Source organism: Pristis pectinata, chromosome 11 (genome assembly GCF_009764475.1).
Source record: "Pristis pectinata isolate sPriPec2 chromosome 11, sPriPec2.1.pri, whole genome shotgun sequence".
Lineage (NCBI taxonomy): Eukaryota > Metazoa > Chordata > Chondrichthyes > Rhinopristiformes > Pristidae > Pristis > Pristis pectinata.
Genome location: NC_067415.1, coordinates 84,894,572 through 84,920,290, shown reverse-complemented (window position 1 = coordinate 84,920,290; position 25,719 = coordinate 84,894,572). Strand labels below are relative to the sequence as shown.

Sequence of the window (25,719 nt, the reverse complement as noted above, 5' to 3'; positions counted from 1 at the left end):
CTGTCTCTCTTTGTCTATCCTCTTTCTCCTCCCCGCCCCTCTCTCTACCCCCTCTCTCCTCTGAACTCTGCTCTCCTCCAATTCTGGCCTCTTGCTCATTCTCAAATTTAACTGCCTCTTTCTTTGATGCCCGTGCCTTCAGCTGCCTGGGTCCTCTCTGGAATTCCCTCCCTATACCCCTCTGACCCTCAGTCTCTCTCTGACTTGACATATCTTAAAAACTGCATTACCTGTTTTAATATTGTCCTGTGTAACTGACTGTCAGTAACTGATACCTCTCCTGCAAAATGCATCTGGGACCTTTTACTTTGTGAGAGACACTCTATAATTGCTTTTTTTTCCCTGAAACACATACTGAACCTTGCATAGAATATGTTTGGCAGGTGTAGTAAGAGCTTGGGGTGTTAAGGTTGCATGAAATCACAGCAAGGTTCTGTCAGCTCCGATGCAAAGCCCTTATGTTAGTTGTGTTATGTTGGTATTAACACAGCTGGTTTACAGCTGCTCAGAGGATTATTGGGTTGGGTGAGATGTTGATGAACAAGCAGCAACTAATCCTTTCCTTCCTGCCAATTGTTTGATGTCTTCAGTTCGTTTTCAAAACTGAACCTTGGAATTCATCGAAGTGCAAGACCGTACACGAGGAGTTAACCAAGTCCATGACCGTTCTGTTGAAGACCACGGCTGACTTTCTCACCTGCAACAAGCTGCTCAAGGTAGATCTGACTTCAGCCTCTTGTAACTTGGTGATCGCACGTCGAGTGACGGAACAGGGTACGGAGCCCTGGATACATATCCAGTGGCCTGCACCAGTGGTCCAGAGACCAGCGATGAAATCCCACCATGCCAGCTGTGGGATGCCCTGGCCTCTGGATTACTAGTCCAGGAAATTTAACCATTAATTTTCTGCACCTCCACAATACCACACCATCCATGCTAAGACTTTAATAGGTACGTCCACGATGTTCAGCTAGTGTGGTGCCTTGTATTGTGATTGTAGCCAGCTGATTATTTGATGCTCTTTGAGAACATTTACTGATCGTCCTCATCTTTTAATACCATTTGAAATTTACATTCTTTATTCTAAATAAAGACTCTGTTTGCTTCTAGTATTCTTGGTTTTTCCTGGAGGCGCTGATAAAATCAATGGCACAGCATCTTATAGAAACCAACAAACTGAAGGTAAGGGGTCACTTGTCTGATGTTGCTGTGTTGTATGGCTTCTGTCGACCATGGTGAGATTCAGGCTGGAAGGAGATTTTTAATTGATCTTTTACTTCTGTGAAGTTGAGCTCACCAACGTGGTCACCAAGATAGTTCCACTCTTTCAGAAATCCTTAGGTTCTGGAGAAGTGTCCGAGGATTGGAAAACTACCAGTGTGATACTTCTGTTCAAAAGGGAACATTTATTTCTGGAAAAATGTTAGAATCTGGAACGAGCTGCCAGAGGAAGTGGGTGAGGCAGGTACAACGGTTTTATTTAAGAAGCACTTTGGATAGGTACATGGAGGGGCAGGACTTCGAGGGATATGGGCTGAACGCAGGAAATTGGGACTAGCTGGGTGGGCACCGTGGTCGGCATGGACTGGTTGGGCTGAAGGGCCCTGTATCCGTGCTGTATGCTCTTTGACTCTAATCAAACAAGGACCTAATAACAGGTCATATGGAAATTATAACATAATCAAACAGAACATGGCTTAATGAAGGGTAAGTTACTTGGACAAATTCAACAAGTTTGTCAATGCCTTCTGGAAGTCCAAATGCAATATATCTATTAGGTGCTCTCTATCCAACTCTGATCAAGGCTTTCTTGAAAAAAAACTAATAAATTTGTCAAATGATGTGGGAAAATGAGAAGTTTGTTTTGGAAGGAAGAACAAAGAAAGAGTATTATTTAAACAGAGAAATGCAGAGAGCTGCAGCACAGGAAGGTTTCAGGGTCCTTGTGCTGGCACCCAAGTTCAGCAGTTAATGGCATGTTATTTCAAGGGGCTTGGAGTATAAAGGTACAGAATGCAACTGTAGAAGGCACTCGTGAGACTACATCTAGAGTACTGAACAATTTTGGTCTTCTATTTAAGGAAGGATATTATTTCATAAGAGGTGGTTGAGGGAAGGTTCACAAGAGGATCCTGGGTACCTGAGGGTTGTTCTTCTGAGGAAGGGTTAAATAGATTGGGGACTCCACTCACTGGAGTTCAGAAGAATGAAAGGTGTTCTCACTGAAACCCCATTGGGTTTAAACCGATGTGAAATTGAGAACCTGGCCTTAGAATTGAAGTGCCCACTTAAGATTCTTCTGTGAAATGCCTTGGGACTCGGTTAAAGATGTTCTGCAAATGCAAGGGTGGAACATGGACTAGGATTCCTATTTTTGTCCTCATGCACATCTTTGATACTTCAGCTGGAGAGTAGTCTGTTCCTCCAACCACCATCAGATCAGACTGGCTGAGCTTGTCCCCAGAGGCAAGTGTGACGTGATGGGAGTGCAGAGGTTGGATCCCAGAGGGCTCCGTGGAAGCAGCCTTGTTGTGGACTAAGTGTAGAGTCATAGAGCCATACAGCACAGAAACAGGCCCTTCAGCCCACCACGTCCATACCAACCATCAAGTATCCATCAATACCAATCCCACTTACCAGCTCTTGGTCGCTGGCCTTCTCTGCCTTGGTAATTTCAAGCCCTTGTGTGGAAACTGCTGGGAGAGTACCTCCCTCCGCCACCCTCTCGGGTCGTCCGTTCCAACTTTCAACCACTCTCTGGCTGGAAAAAGTTTCTTCAATATATCCCCCCTAAACCTCTTCCTCCACATCCCCTCTGGTCATAGACACCTCTGCCATGGGGAAACGTTTCCTATACCTGTACGCCTCATGATTTTTGTACACCTCTTTTGTGTCCCCCCTCAGCTTCCTTCGCTTCAAGGAGAAAGAAACCCAGTCTCTCCTCATAGCTGAGGCACTGCATCCCAGGCAACATCCTGGGGAATCTCCTCTGTACCTCTCTCCAGTCCAATCGCATGCGTAAACCTGCCAGCTGAAGCTGACTCCCAAAGGCCAGGATTTGAGGAAAACTTCAAACTTCCCAAAGTCAACCTGAGGGTCGTTGGCCAGAGCCTCTAGCTGATTGAAAATTATTAGAGATAAATTGAGGGAAGCACCTCAGAACGGATCCGAAACAGTTGCACCATGCCTTGTCCAGGATGGTGAATTTTACTTTTACTGTATGGAAGAGCTGAGGAGGTTCTGAATGGTTTTTTCTTCTCTCTCCTGCGTTATCCTCTGTCGAATTCCCTAATAATAAAAGGTGTTTAAATAAGATAATGAAAATTTTGTGATTGATCTCCCAAATTAGGAGCCATCAGGGTGATACAGTAACACGAGATTGCAGATGCTGGAATCTGGAGCAGAAAGCTAAGTGTTGGAGGAACTCTGTGGGTAGAGCAGCATCTGTGGAGGGAAAGGAATTGTCGACATTTTGGGTCTGAAACCCTGGATCAGGACTGGGAGTGGAGAAGGGAGATGGCCAGTATGAAGAGGAGGGAAGGGGTGGTGAAGCAGGGGCTGGCAGGTGATAGGTGGATCAAGGAGGGTGTGAAGGGTAACTGGCAGGTGGAACCAGTGTAAGACGGTCCCCAGTAAGTCCAATATGGGAATTCAGGAAAAGCAATTTTCTCCAGAGATTGTGGAGGCAGATAAACACCGGTTGGCCAAATGGCCAAGTTTTTGGCTTAGACATTCCTTCCACTCACTGCCCTGAACCCAGCTCACAACCCAATCTCCTACCTTACCCTCTGACTCTGCACTTGCTGGATAAATCCAGAAGGAAGTTGCTGAGGAATCCAGAGAGTAGGGAGAACGGAGCACACGTTGAGTTGGAGAGCAGAGATTGGTCTCGTGAAGCTGGATAAAGACACTGAGAAGAGAAGGAGTAATACACACAAAATGGTGAAGGAACTCAGCAGGTCGGGCAGCATCTATGGAGGAAATAAACAGTTGATGTCTTGGGTCGAGACCCTTCATCAGGACTGGAAAGGAAGAGGGCAGAAGCCAGAATATAAAGGCTGGGGGGAGGGTGGGGGGGGGGTAGAGGAGGAGGAGCATGCTGGGTGAGAGGGGGAAAGTAGGTGGGTGAGGGGGAGGGATGAAAGGGAGTGATGTCAGATGCTGAGAGGTGATGGGTGGAAGAGGCAAAGGGCTGAAGAAGAAGGAGAGGATAGTAGACCATGGAAGGAGATGGGGAACCAGAGGGAGGGGAGGGGAAGGGGTGAAGGGCCACAGAAATAAGGGGAAACCTAGGGGAAGAGAAGGAGATGAGAGTGGGGGTGGAGTGGGAGAAGAAACTGAGGGGAGATAGAGATGGGAAGAGGCTGGCACGAAGCAGGCAGGCTGTGAATGCTTTCCTTTTGCCTAATCTCAGTGAGCATGTTGATAAATTATTGCACACAGCTGTTTGCTGAATAGGTGGATCAGAATATTTCAGTGTGAGGCACTAGTCATTTTCAACAGTTGCCTCTAATCTGCAGCTCGCACTGGACATATGTTGAGGTGACAAACGTCAGTACATCTGTTTCTGTGTTCTCGCCTTGCCACTTGGTGAACAGTTGTCAGGCTATACAAACCCAATGAGTGAATTATTGTTGAACTCTGCCTCGCTGCCACATTTGTTGTGGTTGAGGGCCGTTTTGTGGGAAAGAATGAAGTCGCTTATAACTGCGGAAGAGGAAGCATTAAATGTGACGCTGAAGCCTCCTGATTTGGAAGCAGCGTGAGTCCAAGTCCCTTTGATTGCAAAATCGGACCCCAAAATCAGCAAACAGTTGGATGTCCCATTGCATTGTTCAAAGAGCGGGGCACTTCTCCTCCGCTTCTTGGCCAGTGTTTATTTCTGAGCCAGCTCCACAAAACAGTTCCTCTGATCGTTATCACTCACTGTTTGTAAGGGTCTATTGTGTGCGACTTGGCTGCTGATTTCCCAGCGTTGCAACGTTTCCAGAGGAGATTCGACAGGATGTTGCCTGGATTGGAGGACATTAGTTGTGGGGAGAGATCGGGCAGGCTGGGCTTGTCCTCCCTGGAGCGAAGGAGGCTGAGGGGGGGACCTGAGAGAGGTATAAAAGATTATGAGAGGTATAGATGGGGTAGATAGTTAGAACCTTTTTTCCCTATGGTAGGGGTAGCAAAACAAGGGGCATAGGTTTAAGGTGAGAGGAAGAGATTTAAAGGGGATCTGAGGGGTAAGTTTCATTTTACACAGAGAGGGGTTGATATTTAGAACATGCTGTCAGAAGAGGTAGTGGAATCAGATACAGGCACTACGTTTAAGAGGCAGTTAAAGCTACAAGACATAGAAGAATAGTCCTACTGCGGGTAAGTGGGATTAGCGTAGATGGGCAAAAGAGTCGGCACGGACGTGGTGGGCCGAAAGGCTTGTTTCTGTGGTGCACAACTCCATGGCAACAGTGCCTGCACCTCAACAAGGAGCTGTTGGCTGAGAAGCATCAGGACATCCTGGGCTCACGGGAACTGCGAAGTAACTCTGGAGAATCTGACAGGCAAGCGGCTCACAGCAAGATCCCACAAATGGCAACCTAACAATGGTTGGAAAATCTGCTTTGGTCACATTGAAGGATAAATGTTGGCCCCAAGGCTCCCTGGCTCTTCTTTGAATGGTGCAGTGAGGTCCTTCAAGGACCAGGTGGGTCAGAGTTGGGAGTGGGTGTGGGGTTAATGCCTGGCCTCTGGCGGTGCGGTGCTCCCTCAGTACTGCACTGGAGCCCACTGGCGAGGTGTGTTTGCTTTTTGTGCAGCTGGGACCTGGCCTTGAGTGAATTGTAGCAGCAGTGCTGGGTGTCAAGTGTTGAATTCTCAGCCAGGGTGAACCCTCCTCTCTCTCCAAGTTTCAACCACAGTGGGTACTCGGCTCGAACACCCATGTGAATTTTTCACCCCCTCCTTCAAATATTGTAATTCCCACCAAGAATGCTGAATCTAATAGAGAACGTGTTTACGATAGTGGTGCAGTGGCTAAGTCATTGTATTTCCAGACAGTGCAGAGACTTGTTCAAATCCCATCACGGCACCTGTGGAATTTAAATTGAGGTAATAACCTGGAGTTTTTTTTAAAGATGTTCACGAAAACACTGGATTGTCGTCATAACACTATGATTCACTGTGTGCTTCAGGGAAGGAGTTCTGTTGTCCTTGCCTGATCTGGGCTGCCTGACTGTAGACCCACCAATGTGTTTGATTCTTAAAAGACCTCTGAAATGGCCAGCAAGCCACTCAGCTCAAGGGTAGTTAGCGATGGATAATATACGTCAGCCTCGCCAGAAGTGCTCAGAGCCTGAACAATAAACAGATTAAACAAAAGTTAAGAACTGCATTGTACCCCATCCAGCCTAACTGCAACTTGCCTGTAACCCAGTAAAGCATCTCGGAGAGTTTTTGTAGGATCAAACTCATCAAACAGAATGCGAGTCTCTCAGAGAGCGATCCTGTCACCCAAAGCTGGGGGAATATCTTGAAGGAAAGAGAGGCGGAGGGGTTGACTGAGGGAATTCCAGAGCTTGGGGGCACAAGCAGCTACTGGCATGACCACTGCTGGTGGGGCGATTAAATTTGTGGATGAGCAAGAGTCCAGAAAACCAAGTGTTGTAGGGCTGGAGGGGATCGCAGTGATCAGGAGGAAGAAGAAGTTTGTGAAGAAGGGAGAGATTTTGCAATGCAAGCAGTAATTACTGATTTTATGTTCTGAACGTTTACTCTTCATCTGGTTTATCTAGTTATTCCGGAACCAGCGATTCCCTGCCTCTTACCAGCACACAGTGGAGACACTTGTTAACCTGTTAATGCCGCACATCACACAGAAGTACAAGGACAAACCAGAAGAGGCTCGGAATGCAAACCACAGCCTCGCTGTCTTCATTAAGGTGGGAACCATCTCAGCTTCTCCCTCAGTTCCCACTTGCATCTTGAATTAATTTTATAAGACATGAATTCCAGAAGCATATTGCAACTCAGCTACTGCGGAAACACCTAAGCACGATTTTCCATCTGGGAATTAATTTTTTTGTTGATTTATTTGCAGAGGTGCTTCTCACTGATGGACAGAGGATTTGTTTTCAAGCAAATCAACAATTACATAAAATGGTTCAGTCCAGGGAGCCCAAAGGTACATCTGATTTCTTGTGTCGTGTCCTTAGCTCATTTTCCAAACAACAGAAACTGAAAATCTCTGGAAACGCTCAGCAGGTCAGGCAGCATCTGGTGATGAGAGGAACTGGAGACAGCATTTCAGGTCATGACCTTTCAGTCATAGAGTCATACAGGACAGAAACAAGCGCTTCAGCCCAGCTGATCCAGGTGCCTTCCTGAGCTAGTCCCATTTGCCTGCATTTGGCCATAAGCCTTGAAACCTTTCTTATCCATGTACCTGTCCAAATGCCTTTTTAAACGTTTTAGTTGTTCCCCCACCTCTACCACTTCCTGTGGCAGATCGTCCCGTATACCCGCCTCCCTCTGTGTGGAAAACTTGCCCCTCAGGTCCCCTTTAAATCTTGCCCCTCTCACCTTAGACCTGTGTCCTCTGGTTTTAGGCTCCCCTACCCTGGGGAAGAGACCATGACCATCCACCTTATCTATTCTCCTCATGATTTTATAAACCTCTGTAAGGTCACCTCTCAGGCTCTGATGCTCCAGAGAAAACAGTCCCAGCATATCCAGTCTCTCCTTATAACTCGATGAAAAGTCATTCACCTGAAATGTCGGCCTGTTTCTCTCTCCACAGATATTTTCCACGGTATTTATTTCAGATTTCCAGCACGTGCAATGTTTTTCTCATTTTCTAGTCATTTGTTTGACACTGGACGAAGTGATCTTTGGTGGCATTTCTAAGCATCTTTTGCATGTAATTGTAAAACAATTGTAATGTGGAACCAAAGCAAAGTACAGCAGATGTTAGAAATCTGATATAAAAAGGTCATTAACTCTTTTTGTCTCCCTGCAGATGCTGCCTGACCTCCTGAGTAATTGTATAATGGGTGTTCAGTAGTCTTCACAGCTGCTAAAATGACATGTAAATTTTTGAAAATAGTTTCCCTCAGTTTGCAGAATTATTCAGCGATTAATTTATTTAGAATCTTGGGAGCTGCTGGGAATGGGTGGAGAGTAAAAACTAGGGTTAGTGTAAACGGGTGGCCGATGGTCAGTAAGAGCTCGTTGGGCCGAAGGGCCTGTTTCTGTGCGGGTTGTCTCTATGACTTGGTGACATTATGAGTTCAATTAATCGACATAGCATTCAGCACCAGCATTACAGGACGTATTTCTACCACACTCTGTCACCACTGCATAAGTCTGAAGATTAAATGCGGTTTACGAATGCAAACCATCTTCTTCCTGGCCCTCTAACTACACCGTTTTATTTCAGACACTCTTTGAGATGAAGTTTGAATTTCTGCGGGTTATTTGCAACCACGAACACTTCATTCCCCTAAACTTGCCGATGCCTTTTGGGAAAGGCAGGGTTCAGAGGTACCAAGGTAATTCCCCTTAATGTGTTTCTTGTGGATTGTTGTGGATTGTTGATTGTCTCAGTACTGTCGAGCTTTGATCTTTAACTTTCATTTGATAATTTTTTTTTAAGAAATGCTTCTTGCTAACAATTGCTTCATTCTTTTTGTGGTTTTTCCTCTACTTTATTCCTCTTTATTAATCAGCATTTCTTTCGCCAAGTGTGGAGTCATGTTCTGCCTCTGTAGGTAGGTTTGGCATATTGTGCTTGCTTATTACCAAACCTCTGCACCCTCGCCAGAGCACCAGTTACACTCTCGACTCTCCCCTCTAAATGTTTCTTTTTAATTTTTAGTTTTATTTCCACTGACATTGAAAAGATAAATCATAAAAAATTCAAAAATGATTTTAATGCTAAATTGCAGTCATAATAAATCAATAGCTACACCTAATTTACTTTATTGCCCCATAAAGTTGGCAGATTTAAGCAAATGTTTGTCCAATATTCCTTCGTGGAAACTCTGCCTTTTCACAATAATTCACATATTCCATTTTCCAAAGTGAGGGGATAAAGAACTATTTTTTTTCATTTTCCAAGTACCTGGTGAAAATAAGAAGTGGAGTATGGGGATTTGGATACAGCAGGAAAAAAGTGGTTGTTACAGGAATGTTGATCATGGCTCACCAAGGAAAATAGGAATTTAAGTTAAAGTACTTTAAAACAAAAGGCCAGTCTCAGTTTAGTAACCAGATTGCTATAAAACCCACTCCATACTCTCCTGGTCTGGCTCCAGGCCCCAGTGAAAATGTCCCAACAAGTCAAGCCTCTCAGTGCCAGGAGCAGTTGGGACTGGATACTAAATGTGTTAGATGTGTTCACATCCTGTGAATAAATAAAAAACAGAATTAAAATCAGTGATGCAGATTAATAAGCAGGCCCCTGGGGTTTATTCTGCAGAGGGCTAGAAGTACAAAGTAGGGAGGTGACAGTAGACTTGTACTAAACCTTGGTTGAACGACAGTAGGAGTACTGAGCATGGTTTTGAATGCGATGGAGCAACATTGGGGGAAGGTTTTCAAAGAGAGGCTTCACAAGGGTGATACCAGGAGTGGAAGCTCCTATCAGGGAAGATTAAACAGAGTGGGGCACTCGTCTTTGGAAAGAAAAGGCCCTGAAGTTACGAGCGGGTTTAGAGAGGACAGAGGGAGAGACGTCACTCTTCGCTGAATGGAGGGAAAGCCAGTGGTGAGATGGTCACTGATAAATTCAGTGAGAAGTTGGAGAGAAATCTGTTTGTCAGGAGAGTGGGAAGAAGGTGAAACGAGAGGCTGTGGGAAGTAGCATTCACAGAGTCACAGGAAGAATACATAGAGTCATACAGCACAGAAACAGGCCCTTTGGCCCAACTGGTCCATGCTGACCAAGATGCCCATCCAAGCCAGTCCCATTTGCCAACGTTTGGTCCATAACCTTCTAAACCTTTTCTATCCATTTACCTGTCCAACTGTCTTTTAAAAGTTGTTAAAAATTGTTACGGTACAGAAAGAGGCCATTCAGCCCATAGAGACCGGTTCTGTGCAAGAGTAATCCAGCTGACCCTCACTCCTCTGCCCTCTCCTCACAGCCCTTTCAGATAGTTAACCAGCTTCCAGTTGTTCACCAAGGTTACATAGCTCCAGTATTCCTTCAGGGAGAGGCTATATAAACACACAAGGGAATCAAGGGCTGTGTTGGTACTTTTGGTAGGAAAGGCGAGGAGTTGTGGGTGAACACAGGTTAGGGTGGACAGTCAATTTCCCTGTCACTCATCCCGGACAATTCTCTGTAAATGTAGCTCTTTGTGTTTTTAATCTGGGACCATAATTATATTTCCTCAATTTAATCTTATTGAGAGCTGGAATATTGTGGGAAGGTTGAACTGTATTTGATAAAGAATCCTTAGATCAATTGGAGTGGATGAATTTGGCTCGGGCTATGAACTTTAGCTGGAGTGGAGGTGAGAGGGTGTGAAAGGAGCTTCCTGGCCTTTGGATCATGAATGATCATTCATTGGGTCTTACAGTAACAGGGCCACGCTTGTGTTTGATGTGTGTTTTTATCTGTGACTATAACCTTTTCAGCCCTGAGACCATTTTCAGCATCATCCTGTTGCCCTTGAATTTGTGAATTGGCACCGTGTTTTCTCCAGTTGCTGGGCACCTGGACATCTCGGGTCCCTGGTGGTGTTATGGACCTGTGGGGTTTGGTACCCGTGCCACCGGAAGCAGTTCTTTCCAGTTCTTTGCTTTCCCTTCCTTCCTAATTCAGCAAACCCTGGTGGGGCAGGTTGTTGAAAACCAGGTATGACCCAACACCAACACCAGAACCCTGCCCCTACGCTTCTGCCATTGGTCACACGGCATGTCCATCACCACGATGCCCTGTCTTCACGCAACCAATTAGAATGCAACCAGTTTCTTCACTGCCCAATGGGATTCTAGATTCTGTTAAGTCTTTAGCCCACTTCATTTGCTTTTGGGATTTCCCTGATGGTTTTCGCCTGTGTTCATGGATGCATTTTGGGAGATCATCTAATCCTCTCTCTCTCAGTCTCCCCACCCCTGTACTCCCTTCATCGGTTGCTGGAATGGGAACAGCTGAAACCCATTCAGCACCCCCCAAGCCTGGCCGTCCTCCCACTGAGACCAAATCACCACTGTGGATGACCCCGTCTTTAAACCTAAACAATTGGCCCGGCATCCGTTTTCCCATTCCAAGCCTCTCCTGCTCTTGGAGTGTCGTGGTGATAACCTGGCTCACATTCTCAGACCTGAGCAGCCAAACCTTGGTCTCCCCAACCAGTGGACGTAGATCCTTCCCACCTTGCCTGGTGGTGCCCTAAACTTCAATCAAATCATCTCAACAACTCCTAGATTCTATTTTGGTGGAAAACTCTCCTCATAGTTTAACCCTCGGAGATCAGGGATCTGCGCAACCTCAAGGCCTGTCCATCTTTGCCGTTGACTTTGCAAGTGGGAGAGTCTCCCCTGTTGTTTTTAACCAACCAACCAGTGTGTCTTTGGGACGTGGGAGGAAACCGGAGCACCCGGGGGAAACCCATACGGTCACAGGGAGAATGTGCAAACTCCACACAAACAGTACCTGAGGTCGGGATTGAACTGGAGTCTCTAGAGCTTTGAACCCGGGTCTCTACAAGCCGCACCACTGTGCTGCCCACGGGATTATCCCATTATCCCCTCAATGGGATTATCCCAATATCCCCTTAGGTCTCGGACAGTCATTGTGGAAGTTCCTGGTTGGGACTGTAGCTGTTGTCTCTCACTCTTCTGGATGTGGAACTGGGGAGTGACTTGTGGTCATTTGAGTTGGGGAGATGTAGGATGCCCAACGCTGCGTGGGCGTGTGAGGAGAGCGTGGCTTCTGTACACTCCCTCCATCTTCAGTTCCATTGACTCCAGTAGAGTGGGGTAGGAACATAAAAATCTCGGAGCAGGAGTAGGCCACTCAGCCCCTCGAGCCTGCCCCGCCATTCAATGTGGTCGTGGCTGCTCTGCCCCAGGGCTCGTCTCCGCCCCTGTGCCAGTTCCCTATGGACTGGAACTTCCGGAGTGTTCAAATGTGGATCTGTTTCCTCTGGTGGTCCAGTCTCCACATCGCCCCTTGGGTAGAGGGGTGTGGGGACTGGACCAACCCCCCCCACCCTGTGGTTTCCAGAGACTCTCTGCCCCCAACACTGGAAGGGTTGACAGGGAGGAGGGGGGGTGTGTGGGTTTACAGGGACATTGGTAACGCCGTTTGGGGGGCGGCCCACTCGAGTGGGGCTCAGGAGCAACACCCTGCCCCCTGCTTGTGGCAACGCCACGTCCTCGCATACTGATTGGCTGCTCGATTTAATTGACCTCCTGTGACCCAGAGCCTGTGCCAGAACACCCTGACGCCTTTCACCTCCTGTTTGATAGGCCGGGCTACACAACCCCTCATCCCCGCGGGCTGGCTTGCTGTGTCTAAGGCTGTGTGGCTCTCAGTTTGTCTATACCCCTTGCACATTGTTTTGGTTGGATAACGGGCAGTGGCTGTGTGGTACCCATGCTCCTGTACCTGTCCTGGGACAGAGCACTTGAAGCTGACAGGCTGTGCCTTGCTGAGAAAGTTCCCCTTGTGATCGATCGCTTGCTCTTTTGATTTGAAACACTTCTAATTTTCTCCTTTCACACATTCGGTCTCCTTCCACGGCACTGTCGATCCGTGGGGAAATGATTCACTCTGGTCTTTCTCCCTTGTCGTTCCTGGGTTTTAACCCGTGGACTCGAGCGATGGTGTCTTTAAATCGGAGTTTCTGGGTGTCTGTGACAGCCTCCCTAGTAATGTGCAGCCTCCGAATCTGGTTTCCAAGGGTTTGAGCCACCTGAGGCCGGGGATTGGGAGATGTGCACCAGCTCTTCCAAAACGGCCCAACAGTTGGAGGCACAAGAGATTCTGCGGATGTTGGAATCTGGAGCAACACACACAAAATGCTGGAGGGACCCAGCAGGTCAGGCAGCATCTGTGGAGGGAAATAAACAGGATCCTGATGAAGGGTCTCGGCCCGAAACGTCGACTGTTTATTTCCCTCCACAGATGCTGCCCGACCCGCTGAGGTCCTCCAGCATTTTGTGTGGGTTGTGAACAGTTGGAAGCCAGTTCCTCTGCGCGGGCCCATCGCCCAGTCATCTCTGCTCGCTGGTCAGTTTGTCCCACGCTTCAGGGCTCAACCCTGGGTAACCCTGAAACCCTGCAACACCCCCCACAATCCTCCCACCTCTCCCCCCCCCCCACCCCACCCCACTGCCTCCCACATACATCTTTAATCAGAGGTGCAGTCTGCTCTCTCGTTCGGTTGCAAAAGACCCCATCCCGCTATTTTTTTTGTGAAGAGTCTTCCCCAGTGACCAGAGCCAATCAGCATCAGAGAAAAAGTCAGGTGATCCAATCATTATCATGTGGCTTGTATGGGATCTTGCTGTGCACAAATTGTGTGCTGCCCTTCCAGTAAGGCAACGGTGTCTGCACTTCGATGGCTAGCATGTGTTCCGGGATGTTCTGAGTCCTTGATCTACCCAAGATCTGACCAAGGTCCACACAAGTTGTGCGTGACATCTGCACTGTTCAGTTCTGTTGCTTGAAATTGAGCACTAAATCCTGGTTTGCTTTCTTAATGGCCTTGTTATTTTCTGCATGGGCTTCTTATAATTTGCTCGTCTAAATCTGGATTTTGCTTTACCCTGGAAGAACTTCTCCTCCTTGCAATTAGCTCTGAGTACCTTTGCATATTTTTCTTGACTTCAGGGCATAGCTTGTGAGACTGAAAACTATTGCATGCACTGGAGTTCAATGTTGATCTAAGCAGATTAGTTGACCCAAACAACATTAAAATTCCTCTTTTCCTTCATTCTGGCACTTTGTATCTAGTTTGTCTGGTTAAATTCTGGCATGGTTTCTCCCCCCTGTGTTGGTGATTGAAATGCACTGCACAGTAATTTGGCAGTACTCCTGTTGCAAGATGCCAGACTTCCTTGAATGATCAGGATCAAAGAACTCCCTTTAATTTTGCAAGTGAATTGTTTCATTGTGTTGGGAGCTGTGCCTTTAGTAACAACTGGTTCTACGACTAGATTAATGGGACTACTTTCTTGCCGAGCTCCAGTGTCAGCTGTGAGAGGCACTTTCTCTGCAGGAGAGCGATGGGATTGTTTGTGATGCTGTCAGTGGGGAGATTCACACAATGGGGAAATGATCCTACAACACAATGTTTGCCAAATTACATTTCTCTTCCCCTAGGTCAAGAGTAGGGTGGTGAGGCTACAACTGTATTAAACAGCTGGAGCACTGTGTGCAGTTCTGGTCACCACAGCACAGAATCAGAATCAGGTTTATTATCACTGACGTATGTCATGAAATTTGTTTTGCGGCAGCAGCACAGTGCAATATGTAAAAATTACAAATAAATTATTAGTGCAGCAGAGGAATAACGTAGAGTTCATGGATCGTTCAGAAATCTGATGGCGGAGGGGAAGAAGCTGTTCCTGAATCGTTGAGTGTGGGTCTTCAGGCTCCTGTACCACCTCCCCGATGGTAGTAACGTGAAGAGGGCATGTCCCGGATGGTGAGGGTCCTCAGTGACGGCTGCCTCCTTCTTGAGGCACCGCCTCTTGAAGATGTCCTCGATGGCGGGGAGGGTTGTGGCCTATGGAGAGATTTGCCAGGATGGTTGCAGGGCAGGAGAGCTACAGCAATGAGGAGGGACTGGCTACTGGGGAGGTAATCGGGGTGTACAAACATCGGGTGCAGCTGGGGTAGATAGGAAGGAGCTTTCACCCTGTGGAGGGGTCAGTCGCTGGTGGAGGAGGGGGTACAGATTTGAGTTGGTTGGTGAAAGGGTTGGAGGGGAGTTGAGAGGAGTGTTGGGGGCTGGGAGGGAGGGAGAGACACTTGGCTGAGCACCGTGACCTGTGGGCCACACACAGAGAAGGGAGGCCCAATTTTGGTGTAGAATGTAGAATGCATTTTTTAAAAATTCCTTCATGGGATGTGGGTGTCTCCAGCAAGGCCAATGTTTACTCCTCACCCCCCACCCTCAGCCTGCGTCTCCAGAGGGACGTGTCGAGCCAGCCACCTGGTGAAGTCGCACCTGTGCCAGACTGGGGGGGAGCGAGGGCAGATTTCCTTCCCAAAGGGACATCGGTGAAGCAAAAGGGTTTCTCCCCAACAAGATGGCCCAGTCCTTGCTCCCTTGCCACAGGCCCCCCTCCCCACACCTCCCCTGTTCCCTTTCGAAAGTTCCTGTGGGATTTGTTCCCACTGCTCTTTCTTACAGCCTGTTCCTGATCACTGCAACTTGCTGTGCTGAAACACCTCCCTCCGCGTCCTTCACTCCGTCTCTCCCCTCCCTCTGACAGCAGCTCCTCCTTGGTCACACCATCAAAACCATCTGGAGTTTTGCATCATCTGTACTCAATCGATATTTTATCCTTTTTAATGTTATCACAAGGAGAGTTAAACCTCCCAGCTCCGGATTCAATTCTAATACAGAAACAAACCAATCGTGTTGAGGATTATTAAGTCAACAGGCCCTTCGGCCCACTGCATCCATACTGACTCTTTTGCCCAACCACACTGATCCCGTTTGCCCGCTCTAAGACCACATCCTTCTCTGCCTTGCCTGTTCAGGTGTCTGTCCAAATGTCCCTTGGATCTGACTCCGTCGCCTCCTCTGGCAGCGAGTTCCAGATATCAACCCCTCTCTGTGTAAAATAAAAAAAACTTTACCCCCAAATCCCCTTTAAGACTCCTTCCTCTCACCTTGAACCTCTGCCCTCCTGTTTTGATATCCCAACGATGGGAGAAAGATTCTGACCGTATGCCCTGTCTGTGCCCCTCACAATCTTGTAGACCTCTCTCAGGTCCTTCCTTCGCTCCAGGGAAAACAAGCTCAGCCTATCCAATCTTTCCCTATAAATGAAGTCTTCCAATCCAGCCAACATCCTGGGGAATCTCCTCTGCACCCTCTCCAGCGCAAACACATCCTTCCTACAGTGCGGTGACCACAACTGCACACAAGTCCCAAGTGTGGTCTACCCTGTGCTTGGTAGAGTTGCAACATAACGCCCCAATTCTTGTATTCCACGCCTCCTTTGTATGTACAAAGTCTGTCACATGTTCTATGTACACATATCCCCATCCCCTTTCATACACCCATCGGCAATGTGTCCTTGTCTGCAGCAAGTGCACACGTATGAGTTAGGAGCAGGAGTAGGTCACTCGGCCCCTGACCTGCCCCACCAAATCATGGTAACTCCAACCTGTCCTCAGTAACCTACGGTATTCAAAGGCTCTGCTTCAACTGCCCTTTGAGGAAAAAAGTTCCAAAGACTCACCGCCCTTTGAGAGAAGAAGATTCTGTTCATCTCTGCCTTAAATGGTGATTCTTTATTCTTAACTGTGAGCCCTTGTTCCAGATCCTCCCACAAGAGGAAACGGCCTCCCCACACCAGGGACACGAGATGCAGACACTGGAATTTGGAGCAAATAACAAACTGCTGGGGGAGCTCAGTGGGTCAGGCAGCATCTGTGGGGGGGGGGGGGGGGGGGCGGGATGGTCGACGTTTCAGGTTGGGATCCTGCATTGGGATTGAGAGTGTAGAGGGAAGGTAGCCGGTATAATGAGATCGCGACCCGAAATGTTGACCATCCCTTTCCCCCCACAGATGCTGCCCGACCCGCTGAGTTCCTCTAGCAGATTGTTTGCTGCTCCCTCTCCACTCCCAGCTGTCAAGAGCCCTCAGGGTCTGTGGTCGGGAACATGTGGTGAAAATAGATGCAGCCGGAGCATTCCAGAGGGGATTGGGGAACTGCTGGGAGGGGTGAAATGTGTGGCGTTGTGGGGAAGAGCAGGCAGGGACATGGGGCTGGGAGGAGCCTCATGTAGAGATAACGGGGCCGCTGGACTGAACGGCTGGCTGCAGATTAACCATAACACAAGAGCTTCACTCACACACACACACACACACACCCCCAACCACGCGCGTACACACACACCCCCAACCACGCGCGTACACACGCACACACACGCAAACACATAGTGTACATCTGAACCCCTGGCCGTCCCCCATCCCTTCACCCTTCCAGGTAAGGATTGGGATTGGTGGTTTAGTGCTCGGCCACTGGGGACTGGTGGAGAGATGGAAAGCTCTTTGGCAGAGATGCAGCTTCCAAGAAAACAAACCCTGGGTCACCACTGACATTTTGAGGTGATATCTGTTGAATCCTCCTGAGTTACCAAGCGGTATAGATGGGAATAAGCCAGACTGTTATGACCACAGCTCCCGAAATCTGACAAGGACTTGAGGCTTGGACATGATGTGTGATGGACCAGCCCGGTGTTTGATAGCATTGAGTCGATAACCCACAGCGTGCAATGTGTAACGGAGACCAATCCTCTGTGTTCTCCCTGTGTGGGGTGATTGGCTCTGCCAGTGTTTAAACTGCCTGTCTAAATTTTCAGACCTGCAACTTGACTTTACCTTGTCGGACGACTTCTGCAAAAACCACTTCCTGGTGGGACTCCTTCTGCGGGAGGTCGGCAGTGCCCTGCAGGAGTACCGAGATGTGCGTCAGATGGCCATCAGCGTGCTCAAGAGCTTGATGATTAAGCACACCTTTGATGATCGATACATGGCTAAGGTATGCACAGTTCCCCACAAATGTCTCAAGACCTTTCTGTTGAGGGGGATGGGGTGCTGATGTCTTGCATTGGTGGGGCCACACCTGGAGTACTGGATACTGTTTTGGTCTCCTTACTTAATGAAGGATTTACTTGCGTTGGAGAAGGTTCACTGCTTCTTCTGAGAAAAGGTTGAGCAAGTAGGATCTATGCTCCCTGAACTTCAGAAGGAGGGCAGATCTTCTTGTGGACATGAGGTGAGAGGGAGGGGATCTGAGGGGTAAGTTTTTCTTCTACGCAGAGAGTGGTTGATGTCTGGAACACACTGCGTTATTAGAACAAGGATTTCCCACAAGATGGAGATGAGGACTTTCTTCTCTGAGGGAGGTGGATCTTTGGAATTCTTTGCCCCGGGGAGTGGTAGAGGTGGAGTCATTGATTATGTTCAGGCCGAGGAAGATTTTTGGTCTGGGGAGGGGGGTATCAACATTTTGAGGCTGGTGGGAAGGTGAAACAGAGGTCAAGATCAGATCTGTCAAGCCCTAATTCAAAGGCATACATACCTGGGTCATAAATGTTGTGAAAATTAGGATTTTGCAGCAGCAGCACAGTGCATTGCAAACACGACATAAATTACACAAATTGTACATAACTTACACCACATAATAAAACAAAAATAAACATAAGGTCATTTTTGATAGGTTGATAGGTTGAGCGAGCTAGGGCTTTTCTCTTTGGAGAGGAGGAGGACGAGAGGTGACTTGATAGAGGTGTACAAGATGGTAAGAGGCATAGGTCGAGTGGACAGTCAGAGACTTTTTCCCAGGGCAACAATGGCTAACACCAGGGTCCATAATTTTAAGGTGATTGGAGGAAGGTATCAGGAGGATGTCAGAGGTAAGTTTTTTACACAGAGAGTGGTGGGTGTGTGGAACATACTGCCGGCAGAGGTTGTGGGGCAGATACATTTGGGACATTTAAGAGACTCTTAGATAAACACATGAATGATGGAAAAATAGGGGGCGATGTGGGAGGGAAGGGTTAGATAGATCTTAGAGTAAGATACAATGTCGGCACCACATTGTGGGCCGAATGGCCTGTACTGTGCTGTAATGTTCTGTGTTCTATAACGACGTTAGTGCAAGTTGAGGGCAACAGTGTCTGAGGTGAATGGTGGAATTGAATGGGATAGAGGGGCCAAATGGTCTACTCCTGCTCCTGTTTGTTCTTCCTGCAAACGGGTTGCTCTTGGTGTTCCCCATCGTTGCAAATCATTTATAGCAATAGATTAAAATAACCTGCAGCACATCAGCGCACTGCCCCAGAGCCCTCCTTCCCCTGGCAAGGCACACGTCAGTGTGACGGGGACTTTCCTCTTGCCTGGGTGATTGCAGCTCTAATAACTCTTGAGAAGCTCGACACCGTGCAGGACAAAGCAGCCCCCTTGATTGGCACCCCATCCAGTCCCCTGAACATCCAGTGAATTCAAGTGGAGTTTATTGCCATGTGCACAGGTGCGGTGAGGTGCAGGTACAGTGAAAACCTCCTGTACAGCAGCATCATAGGTGCCTGGGTTCAGACAACACAGTTCTGAGTTAAAATAGCTCATTCAGCATTGGTCAGGTCAGCAGTCAAAATACATGCCCAAAGTTGAAAGGGCTCTCCCACTGCAGTCTCTCCTTAAAAAATCAAATCAAAAATTAATATTGGGCATTGTCTGTCATTTTAATTCTCTCTGTGTGATTGCACTTGGGTTTTCTCAAGTCTCAAGTCGAGTTTATTGTCATGTGCACAGGCACGTAGGTTCAGACGACACACAGAATGTAAATTATACAAGACAGTGAAGAAAAAAGACACGTCCATGGCAGTGCGAGAGGTGGTCCATAATGTCCTGTTGCTGAGGTAGTGATTAGGGTTGTGCAGGTCGGTTCAAGAACCTGATGGTTGCAGGGAAGTAGCTGTTCCTGAACCTGGTGGGGTGGGACTTCAGGCTCCTGCCCGACGGCAGCAGTCCTTCCACTGGTGGTGTGTCCTGCCTCCCAGAAGGTATTGGATGAGAGTAATGTCACAGAGACCCTCGATTTCAAGTCTCGTCGGACCTGGGTTACTTGCTGCGGGCTGTGTTAATGTGCTGCCTTTGGATGTTCTGACCCAGTGGCCTGTGTTGCATTTGATGTTAGGTCCTGCTGCTGAGTTAGAAACTTTTGGTTTGGGGTTCTGATCCCCTTTAAGCCACCTGAGTTTCCGAAGAAAACAATTCACTGCCTCAAAAAAAATTCCTCGTAACTCCAATGTTGGATTAACGACGTTGACGATTGTGTCCAATTCCGAGTCCCTCACTTCAAGACGGGCGGGAGAGCCTCGGGGAGGATGCAGAGATTTACTGGACTGTCCCAGGGGTGAGGAAAGACCTGGGGGAGCTGGGTTTGTGGTCTCCAAGGGAGGTCATTCGGCCCTTCTGGTCTGTGCTGCCTCCTGGCAGAGCAACCCCTGATGTGATGAAATGATCTGTATGGACGGCATGCAAAACAAAGTTTTTCACTGCACCTCGGTACCTGTGACAATAGTAAACCAATTTACTATGTCCTATTTCCCTGCTCTTTCCCCCGCAACCCTGCAAATTATCCTTTCTCGAGTTCCTCCCCAATCTCTTTGGACGACACTGATTCTGTTTTGGCCCCTTTTACAGCCTCCCTCAGAAACTTCACACGTTTCAATAAGGTCACCTTTCTAAATTCCTCGAGTACAGCTCAACCTTTCCTCTTGAGAAGGTGAAGGGAAGACGTAAAGGAGGCGTTCCAAACCAGGAAAGGTTTGGATGGAGTGAATGCAGGAAGTCCAGGGACTGGAGGGTGGGTGCCGGGGAACACCGAGTGAAGGGGATCAGCAGAAGAACCAGAGGAGAGAGGAGGGGTTGCGATTTGGAAAGTGCTGCCTGAAGGAAGCGGATTCAGTAGGAACTTGGTGAAAGAAACTGGTAAGGTCCTTGGAGTCAAAATTGCCACGGTTGTGGGGTGAGAGGTGGCGGGCAGACCTGATTGGAGGGCTGGGATTCAGTGCTGCAAGCTTCCCTAAATCCGAGGTTAATCTGAGGCTTCTTTCCCCGACGTTGTGTTTCCAAAGATGACTTCCCATGCTGGATGCCGTGTTGGGCTTGGTTCAGTGTTGTTCCACAGCTCGATCTCACCACCTGGTGGAAGAGTTCAATATTGCAGTTGCTAGCTGTATAAAATAAGAGCCAGTGCACCCAGCCCCACAGGGCGCCCAAGATCCCATTTGAAATGGAATTTCGTGTAAGATCGCCCTCTTCCGGAACTGTTCCGTCTGCCAAAACATTGAGGTTAACAACCCTCAACACACACATAGTGCTGGAGGAACTCAGCAGGTCGGGCAGCGTCTGTGGAGGGAAATGAACAGTCGACGTTTCAGGTCGAGACCCTTCATTGGGACTGGAAAGGAAGAGGGCAGAGGCCGAAATAAAAGGGAACGGGGAGGAGCACGAGTTTGGCAGATGACAGGTGAGTCCAGGTGAGGGGGGAAGGTAGGTAAGTGGGAATGATCTGAGAGGCTGGGAGGTGAGAGCTGGAAGAGGCAAAGGGCTAAAGAAGATGGAATCTGATGGGAGAGGACAGTGGACCACGGAATAAAGGGAAGGAGGTGGGGAACCAGAGGGAGGAAGGTGTGGGTGAGGGGCAGGTTAGGGGAGGGGAAAGAGGCGGGGTAAAGGGGCCAGACAGATAAGGGGAAAACCGAGGGGGGAGCACGGGAGAGCAGAAAAGAAACTGGGGGGGAGTGGTACTGGACGATAAAGAAATCAATGTTGTGCCAACAATCTGTTTCTCACGCAGAGCTGCTTGAATCTTGCCCAGTCTCTCAGAGAGATTTATGGCACAGGAGGAGCCCATTCAGCCCACTGTGACCCTGTCGGCTGAGAAGGGGCTGCCTCGCCGAATCCTCTCCCCAGCTGAAGTGTCTTGGACCTGGTCTCTCCATAGATGCTGCTCGACTGGCATTTCTGTTTCCAGTCCTCTCCCGGTGCCCTCATGCTCTGGGATACAGCGGGTCAGGCGCCAATGAACTCAGAATGGTGCTACAGCACAGAAGGAGGCTGTTCGGCCCATCGAGTCTATTCTGGCTCCTAATAGAGCAATTCTGTCAATACACACAAAATGGAGGAGGAACTCAGCAGGTCAGGCAGCATCTATGAAATGTCGACTGTTTCTTTCCTTCCATAGATGCTGCCTGACCTGCTGAGTTCCTCCAGCATTTTGTGTGCGTTGCTCCTGATTCCAGCATCTGTAGAATCTCTTGTGTCAGAGCAATTCTGTCAGTTCAGGTCCTCTGCTCTTTCCCGTAAGCACTGCAAATTATTCTGAGCCCCTGGTCCTCGAACCATCTGCCTTTGGCAGACTTCCACTGACCCTACCTCAACCCACTATAGTCTTGTACACCTTCATCAAATCTCCTCTCAGCTCTCAGAACGTAAAAGAACTCAAAGTCAAAGTCAAAAGTCGAGTTTATTGTCATCTGCACAAGTGCATGTGTGCACAGGTACAATAAAAAACTTACTTGCAGCAGCATCACAGGCACAGAGCATCAGATAAGCAGCATTCAGAAGAAAAACATAAATTATACACAATGTTTACAATAAAGAACACAATTAGATCAAAAATAAAAGTCCATTTTAGTGCAAAGTGGTCACAGTGTTGCTATACTGAGGTAGTGATTAGGGTTTTACCGGTTGGTTCAAGAACCAAATGGTTGAAGGGAAGTAGCTGTTCCTGAACCTGGTGGTGTGGGACTTCAGTCTTCTGTACCTCCTGCTCGATGGGAGCTGCGAGAAGATGGCATGGTCCAGATGGTGGGGATCTTTGATGATGGATGTCGCCTTCTTGAGACAGAGCCTCCTGTAGATGCTACTGATGGTGGGGACGGATGTGCCAACCTTGTTAAAATCCAGGCTGCTTGAGGTGGGGGTCTCTCTTCCTCACTCTCAACCAGCAAGTTCCACACCCCACCTCCGGGTGAGAAGTCTCCTCCACTCCCTTCTCATTGTAACACCAGTTACTTGAAGTCTCTGCCCCTGGTGACTGACCTCGCTGCTCAGGGGGAACGTTGAATGTTCCTTGGGATTTTTACTTCCAGTCGAACAAGGAAGCAGTCTGACGTCTGATGTTAATAGAACTAGTTCATCACCCGCTCCCCTGGGGGGTGCATCACGAAAAGAGCTGCTTGGCATGATTCCTAAAGCAGGGTGTAGAACCACACACCACAGGAGACCATTCAACCCATCACGCCCATGCCAGCACTCCCCATTCATTCGCTCTCCCTTCCTTTATCTCCAATGTCAATTCCCTCTTGAAATTTGCAGCTGAGCCTCCCTTCCCTTTTGTGAATTTCAACTGTAACAAGTGAGAGGCTGTATGTTATTGACATAGTAAAACAGTACGGCACAGGACCAGCCCACGATGTCTGTGCCGAACACAATGCCAAATTAAACCACTCCCTTCTGCCTATACGTCATCCATCTCCCTCCATTCCCTGCATGATCATGCGCCTTCCTAAAAGCCTCTTAAACGCCTTTATCATATCTGCCTCCACCACCACCACCCCTAGCAGCACATTCCAGGCACCCACCACTCTCTGTGTAAAACAAAATTGCCCCACACATCTCCTTTAAACCTTCCCCCCCCCCTTGCATTAAAGCTGTGCCCTCTAGTATTTGGCATTTCTACTGTAGGGAAAAAAAATTCTGGCTATCCACCCTATCTATGCCTCTCATCATTTTACAGACTTCTATCAGGTCTCCCCAGAGAAAACAACCCAAGTTTGTCCAACCTCTCCTTGTAGCCAATACCCTCTAATCCAGGCAGTATCCTTGTAAACCTCTTCTGCACCGTCTCCACATTCCTTCCTGTAACGGGGCAACCAGAACTGCACACAATACTCCAAGTGTGGCCCAGCCAGCTCAAAGTTTTATTTGCTAAGCTTTTTGTGTTTGTGTGAAGGAGAGCTGCACTTCATGCTGTTTTCAGTTGTGCAAGGCCTTGGAGCAGGATTTCCAGCCAGAAATGCATCTTGCTCCCCAAGGATATTCGCAGACAAGGGTGTAAATGTTGGAGAGTGGTTTTATTGTGTGTGTCACTGTAGCGCAGTGTGAGTGCAGATACTGTTGACCTGCAGAATAGATGCTCACTTGAATATCCATCTCCTCACAGAGCCAGCAGGCCAGGATCGCCACGTTGTACTTGCCGCTGTTTGGGCTTCTCCTGGACAATGTCCAACGTATTAACGTCAAAGACTGCTCACCGTTCCCAATCAACCAGCCTAGCAACGTGAGTAGCATCTTCTGCCCATCACTGTTCACAGTCAGGAGGTAACTGTTCAGGCTGAAGGTCAGCATTCCTTCTCCCTTCAAAAACCTGGCTCCCATCTCATGCGGAATGTTGCAGCTTAGGAATTCTTCAACACATTCCTTAAGGAGGGAGTAATAAAGTCGGGTGCATGTGAGTTGGTTAGGAAGCGAAGCTGGGCAGCTGGGGGGAGCATTACGGTAATAATAATCATAAGTTATTTAGATTTAATGTCGTTAATGGAAAAGGGCAAAGGTTGTTCAGGACTGGACATTCCCAGCTGGGGTAAACCCAGTTTCATGAGCCTGAGGTGTAATTTTGTGAAAGTGTTGTTGGAACAGCTGCTTGAAGCTTTGGACACTGAACTATCCCAGGAGCAGATAATTTGGGTTCAAACCAAATGTCTTTCTACAAAGAATAGTGATGGGACTCCCATTGGTGTGAAGGAGTTTACGGGTTGGAATAAGATTAGAAAAAGTGAAGATTATACCAGGTATTGAGAACTTATTACTGCAGAAAGGTCTCCGAAAGTTCAGGGGTAAGAGTAAATATGAAATTATAAAGGTAAATGAAGCATTTAACAGTTATCGAGTGGGACGAACAAAACCCAGATCCACCTGTATAAAGCACAAGAAGATACACAGAAGTTCAAAAATGGGATTAGTCAGTGTCACTATATATTGTCCTTCCCTAATTACCCTGGGAAAGTGGGAATGAGCCACCTTCTTGAACCACTGCAGTCCTTGTGGTGATGGTGCTCCCACAGTGCTGTTGGGGAGGGAGTTCCAGGATTTAAACCCAGCAGTGATGAAGGAATCATCAATCTAATCCCAAGTCAGGATGGTGGAACTTGGAGGGGAACCTGCAGGTGGTGGTGTTCCCACTGCCCTCGTCCTTCTTGGTGGGAGAGCTGGTGGGTCTGGGAGGTGCTGCTGGAGTAGCCTGGGCAAGTAACTGCAGTGGGTGGTGTTCCCATGTGATCGACTCAGGAGTACCTTCCATTTACATAGTCCCCACTATGTGGTAAAATGTTCCAAGGAGGTCAAGAAAATTTGACTTCAAGCCATGTTATGAGATATTGGGGCAACTAACTAAAAGCCTGATCAAAGAGGAGGTTTTAAGGAATGTCTAAAAGAAGGCAAGCAAGGTTTGGGGAACGGTGCTTGGAGTGAAAGTTCTTTAAGTTCAATCCATTTGGTAAATGAAGGTTGCGCTTGTGATCTAAATGGCTCAAGAAGTGGGTGATGTAAAACTTTTGCAGGGTTCCATCCCTGGTTAACTTCTGGAGCCACCTGGTTGTTTTCAGTGAGTTTTGATTAATGTGGGTAAAGTTGTACAATGAAACAAGAGCAGGAAATGCTCAGCTGGTCGGGCAGTGTCAGTGAGGAGAGTACGGTGGTAGCATTGCAGATCAATGCCCTTCCATCAGAGTTGGGGAGAAGTTGGAGAGCTCCTGGTTTTTACATGAGCACAGGGAAAGGGCGAGAGATGAACTAACGTTGTATTTCCGTCCAGGGAAGAAAGGAAGATCCTTTGCACATCTTACAGACAGGAACAGCCACCATGACTCCACAGAGGTCTGGAAACTCGCTGGACAACAGCATCCACAGGGATGTCTTTGGCGTCATTTCCGGTACAGGTAAGGAGCTGGTGCAACGTCA

At 48.1% G+C, this 25,719-nt stretch overlaps 1 protein-coding gene across 1 annotated transcript in view; it reads left to right on the top strand.

Moving 5' to 3' along the window:
• LOC127575669 (dedicator of cytokinesis protein 9-like) overlaps positions 1–25,719 on the top strand; it is a 189,008-nt gene that overhangs the window by 101,007 nt on the left and 62,282 nt on the right. The window contains 8 exon segments of the mRNA XM_052025558.1: positions 591–716; positions 1,111–1,182; positions 6,780–6,926; positions 7,085–7,168; positions 8,423–8,534; positions 17,547–17,725; positions 23,924–24,040; positions 25,574–25,697. Coding sequence (XP_051881518.1) covers positions 591–716; positions 1,111–1,182; positions 6,780–6,926; positions 7,085–7,168; positions 8,423–8,534; positions 17,547–17,725; positions 23,924–24,040; positions 25,574–25,697 — 961 coding nt within the window.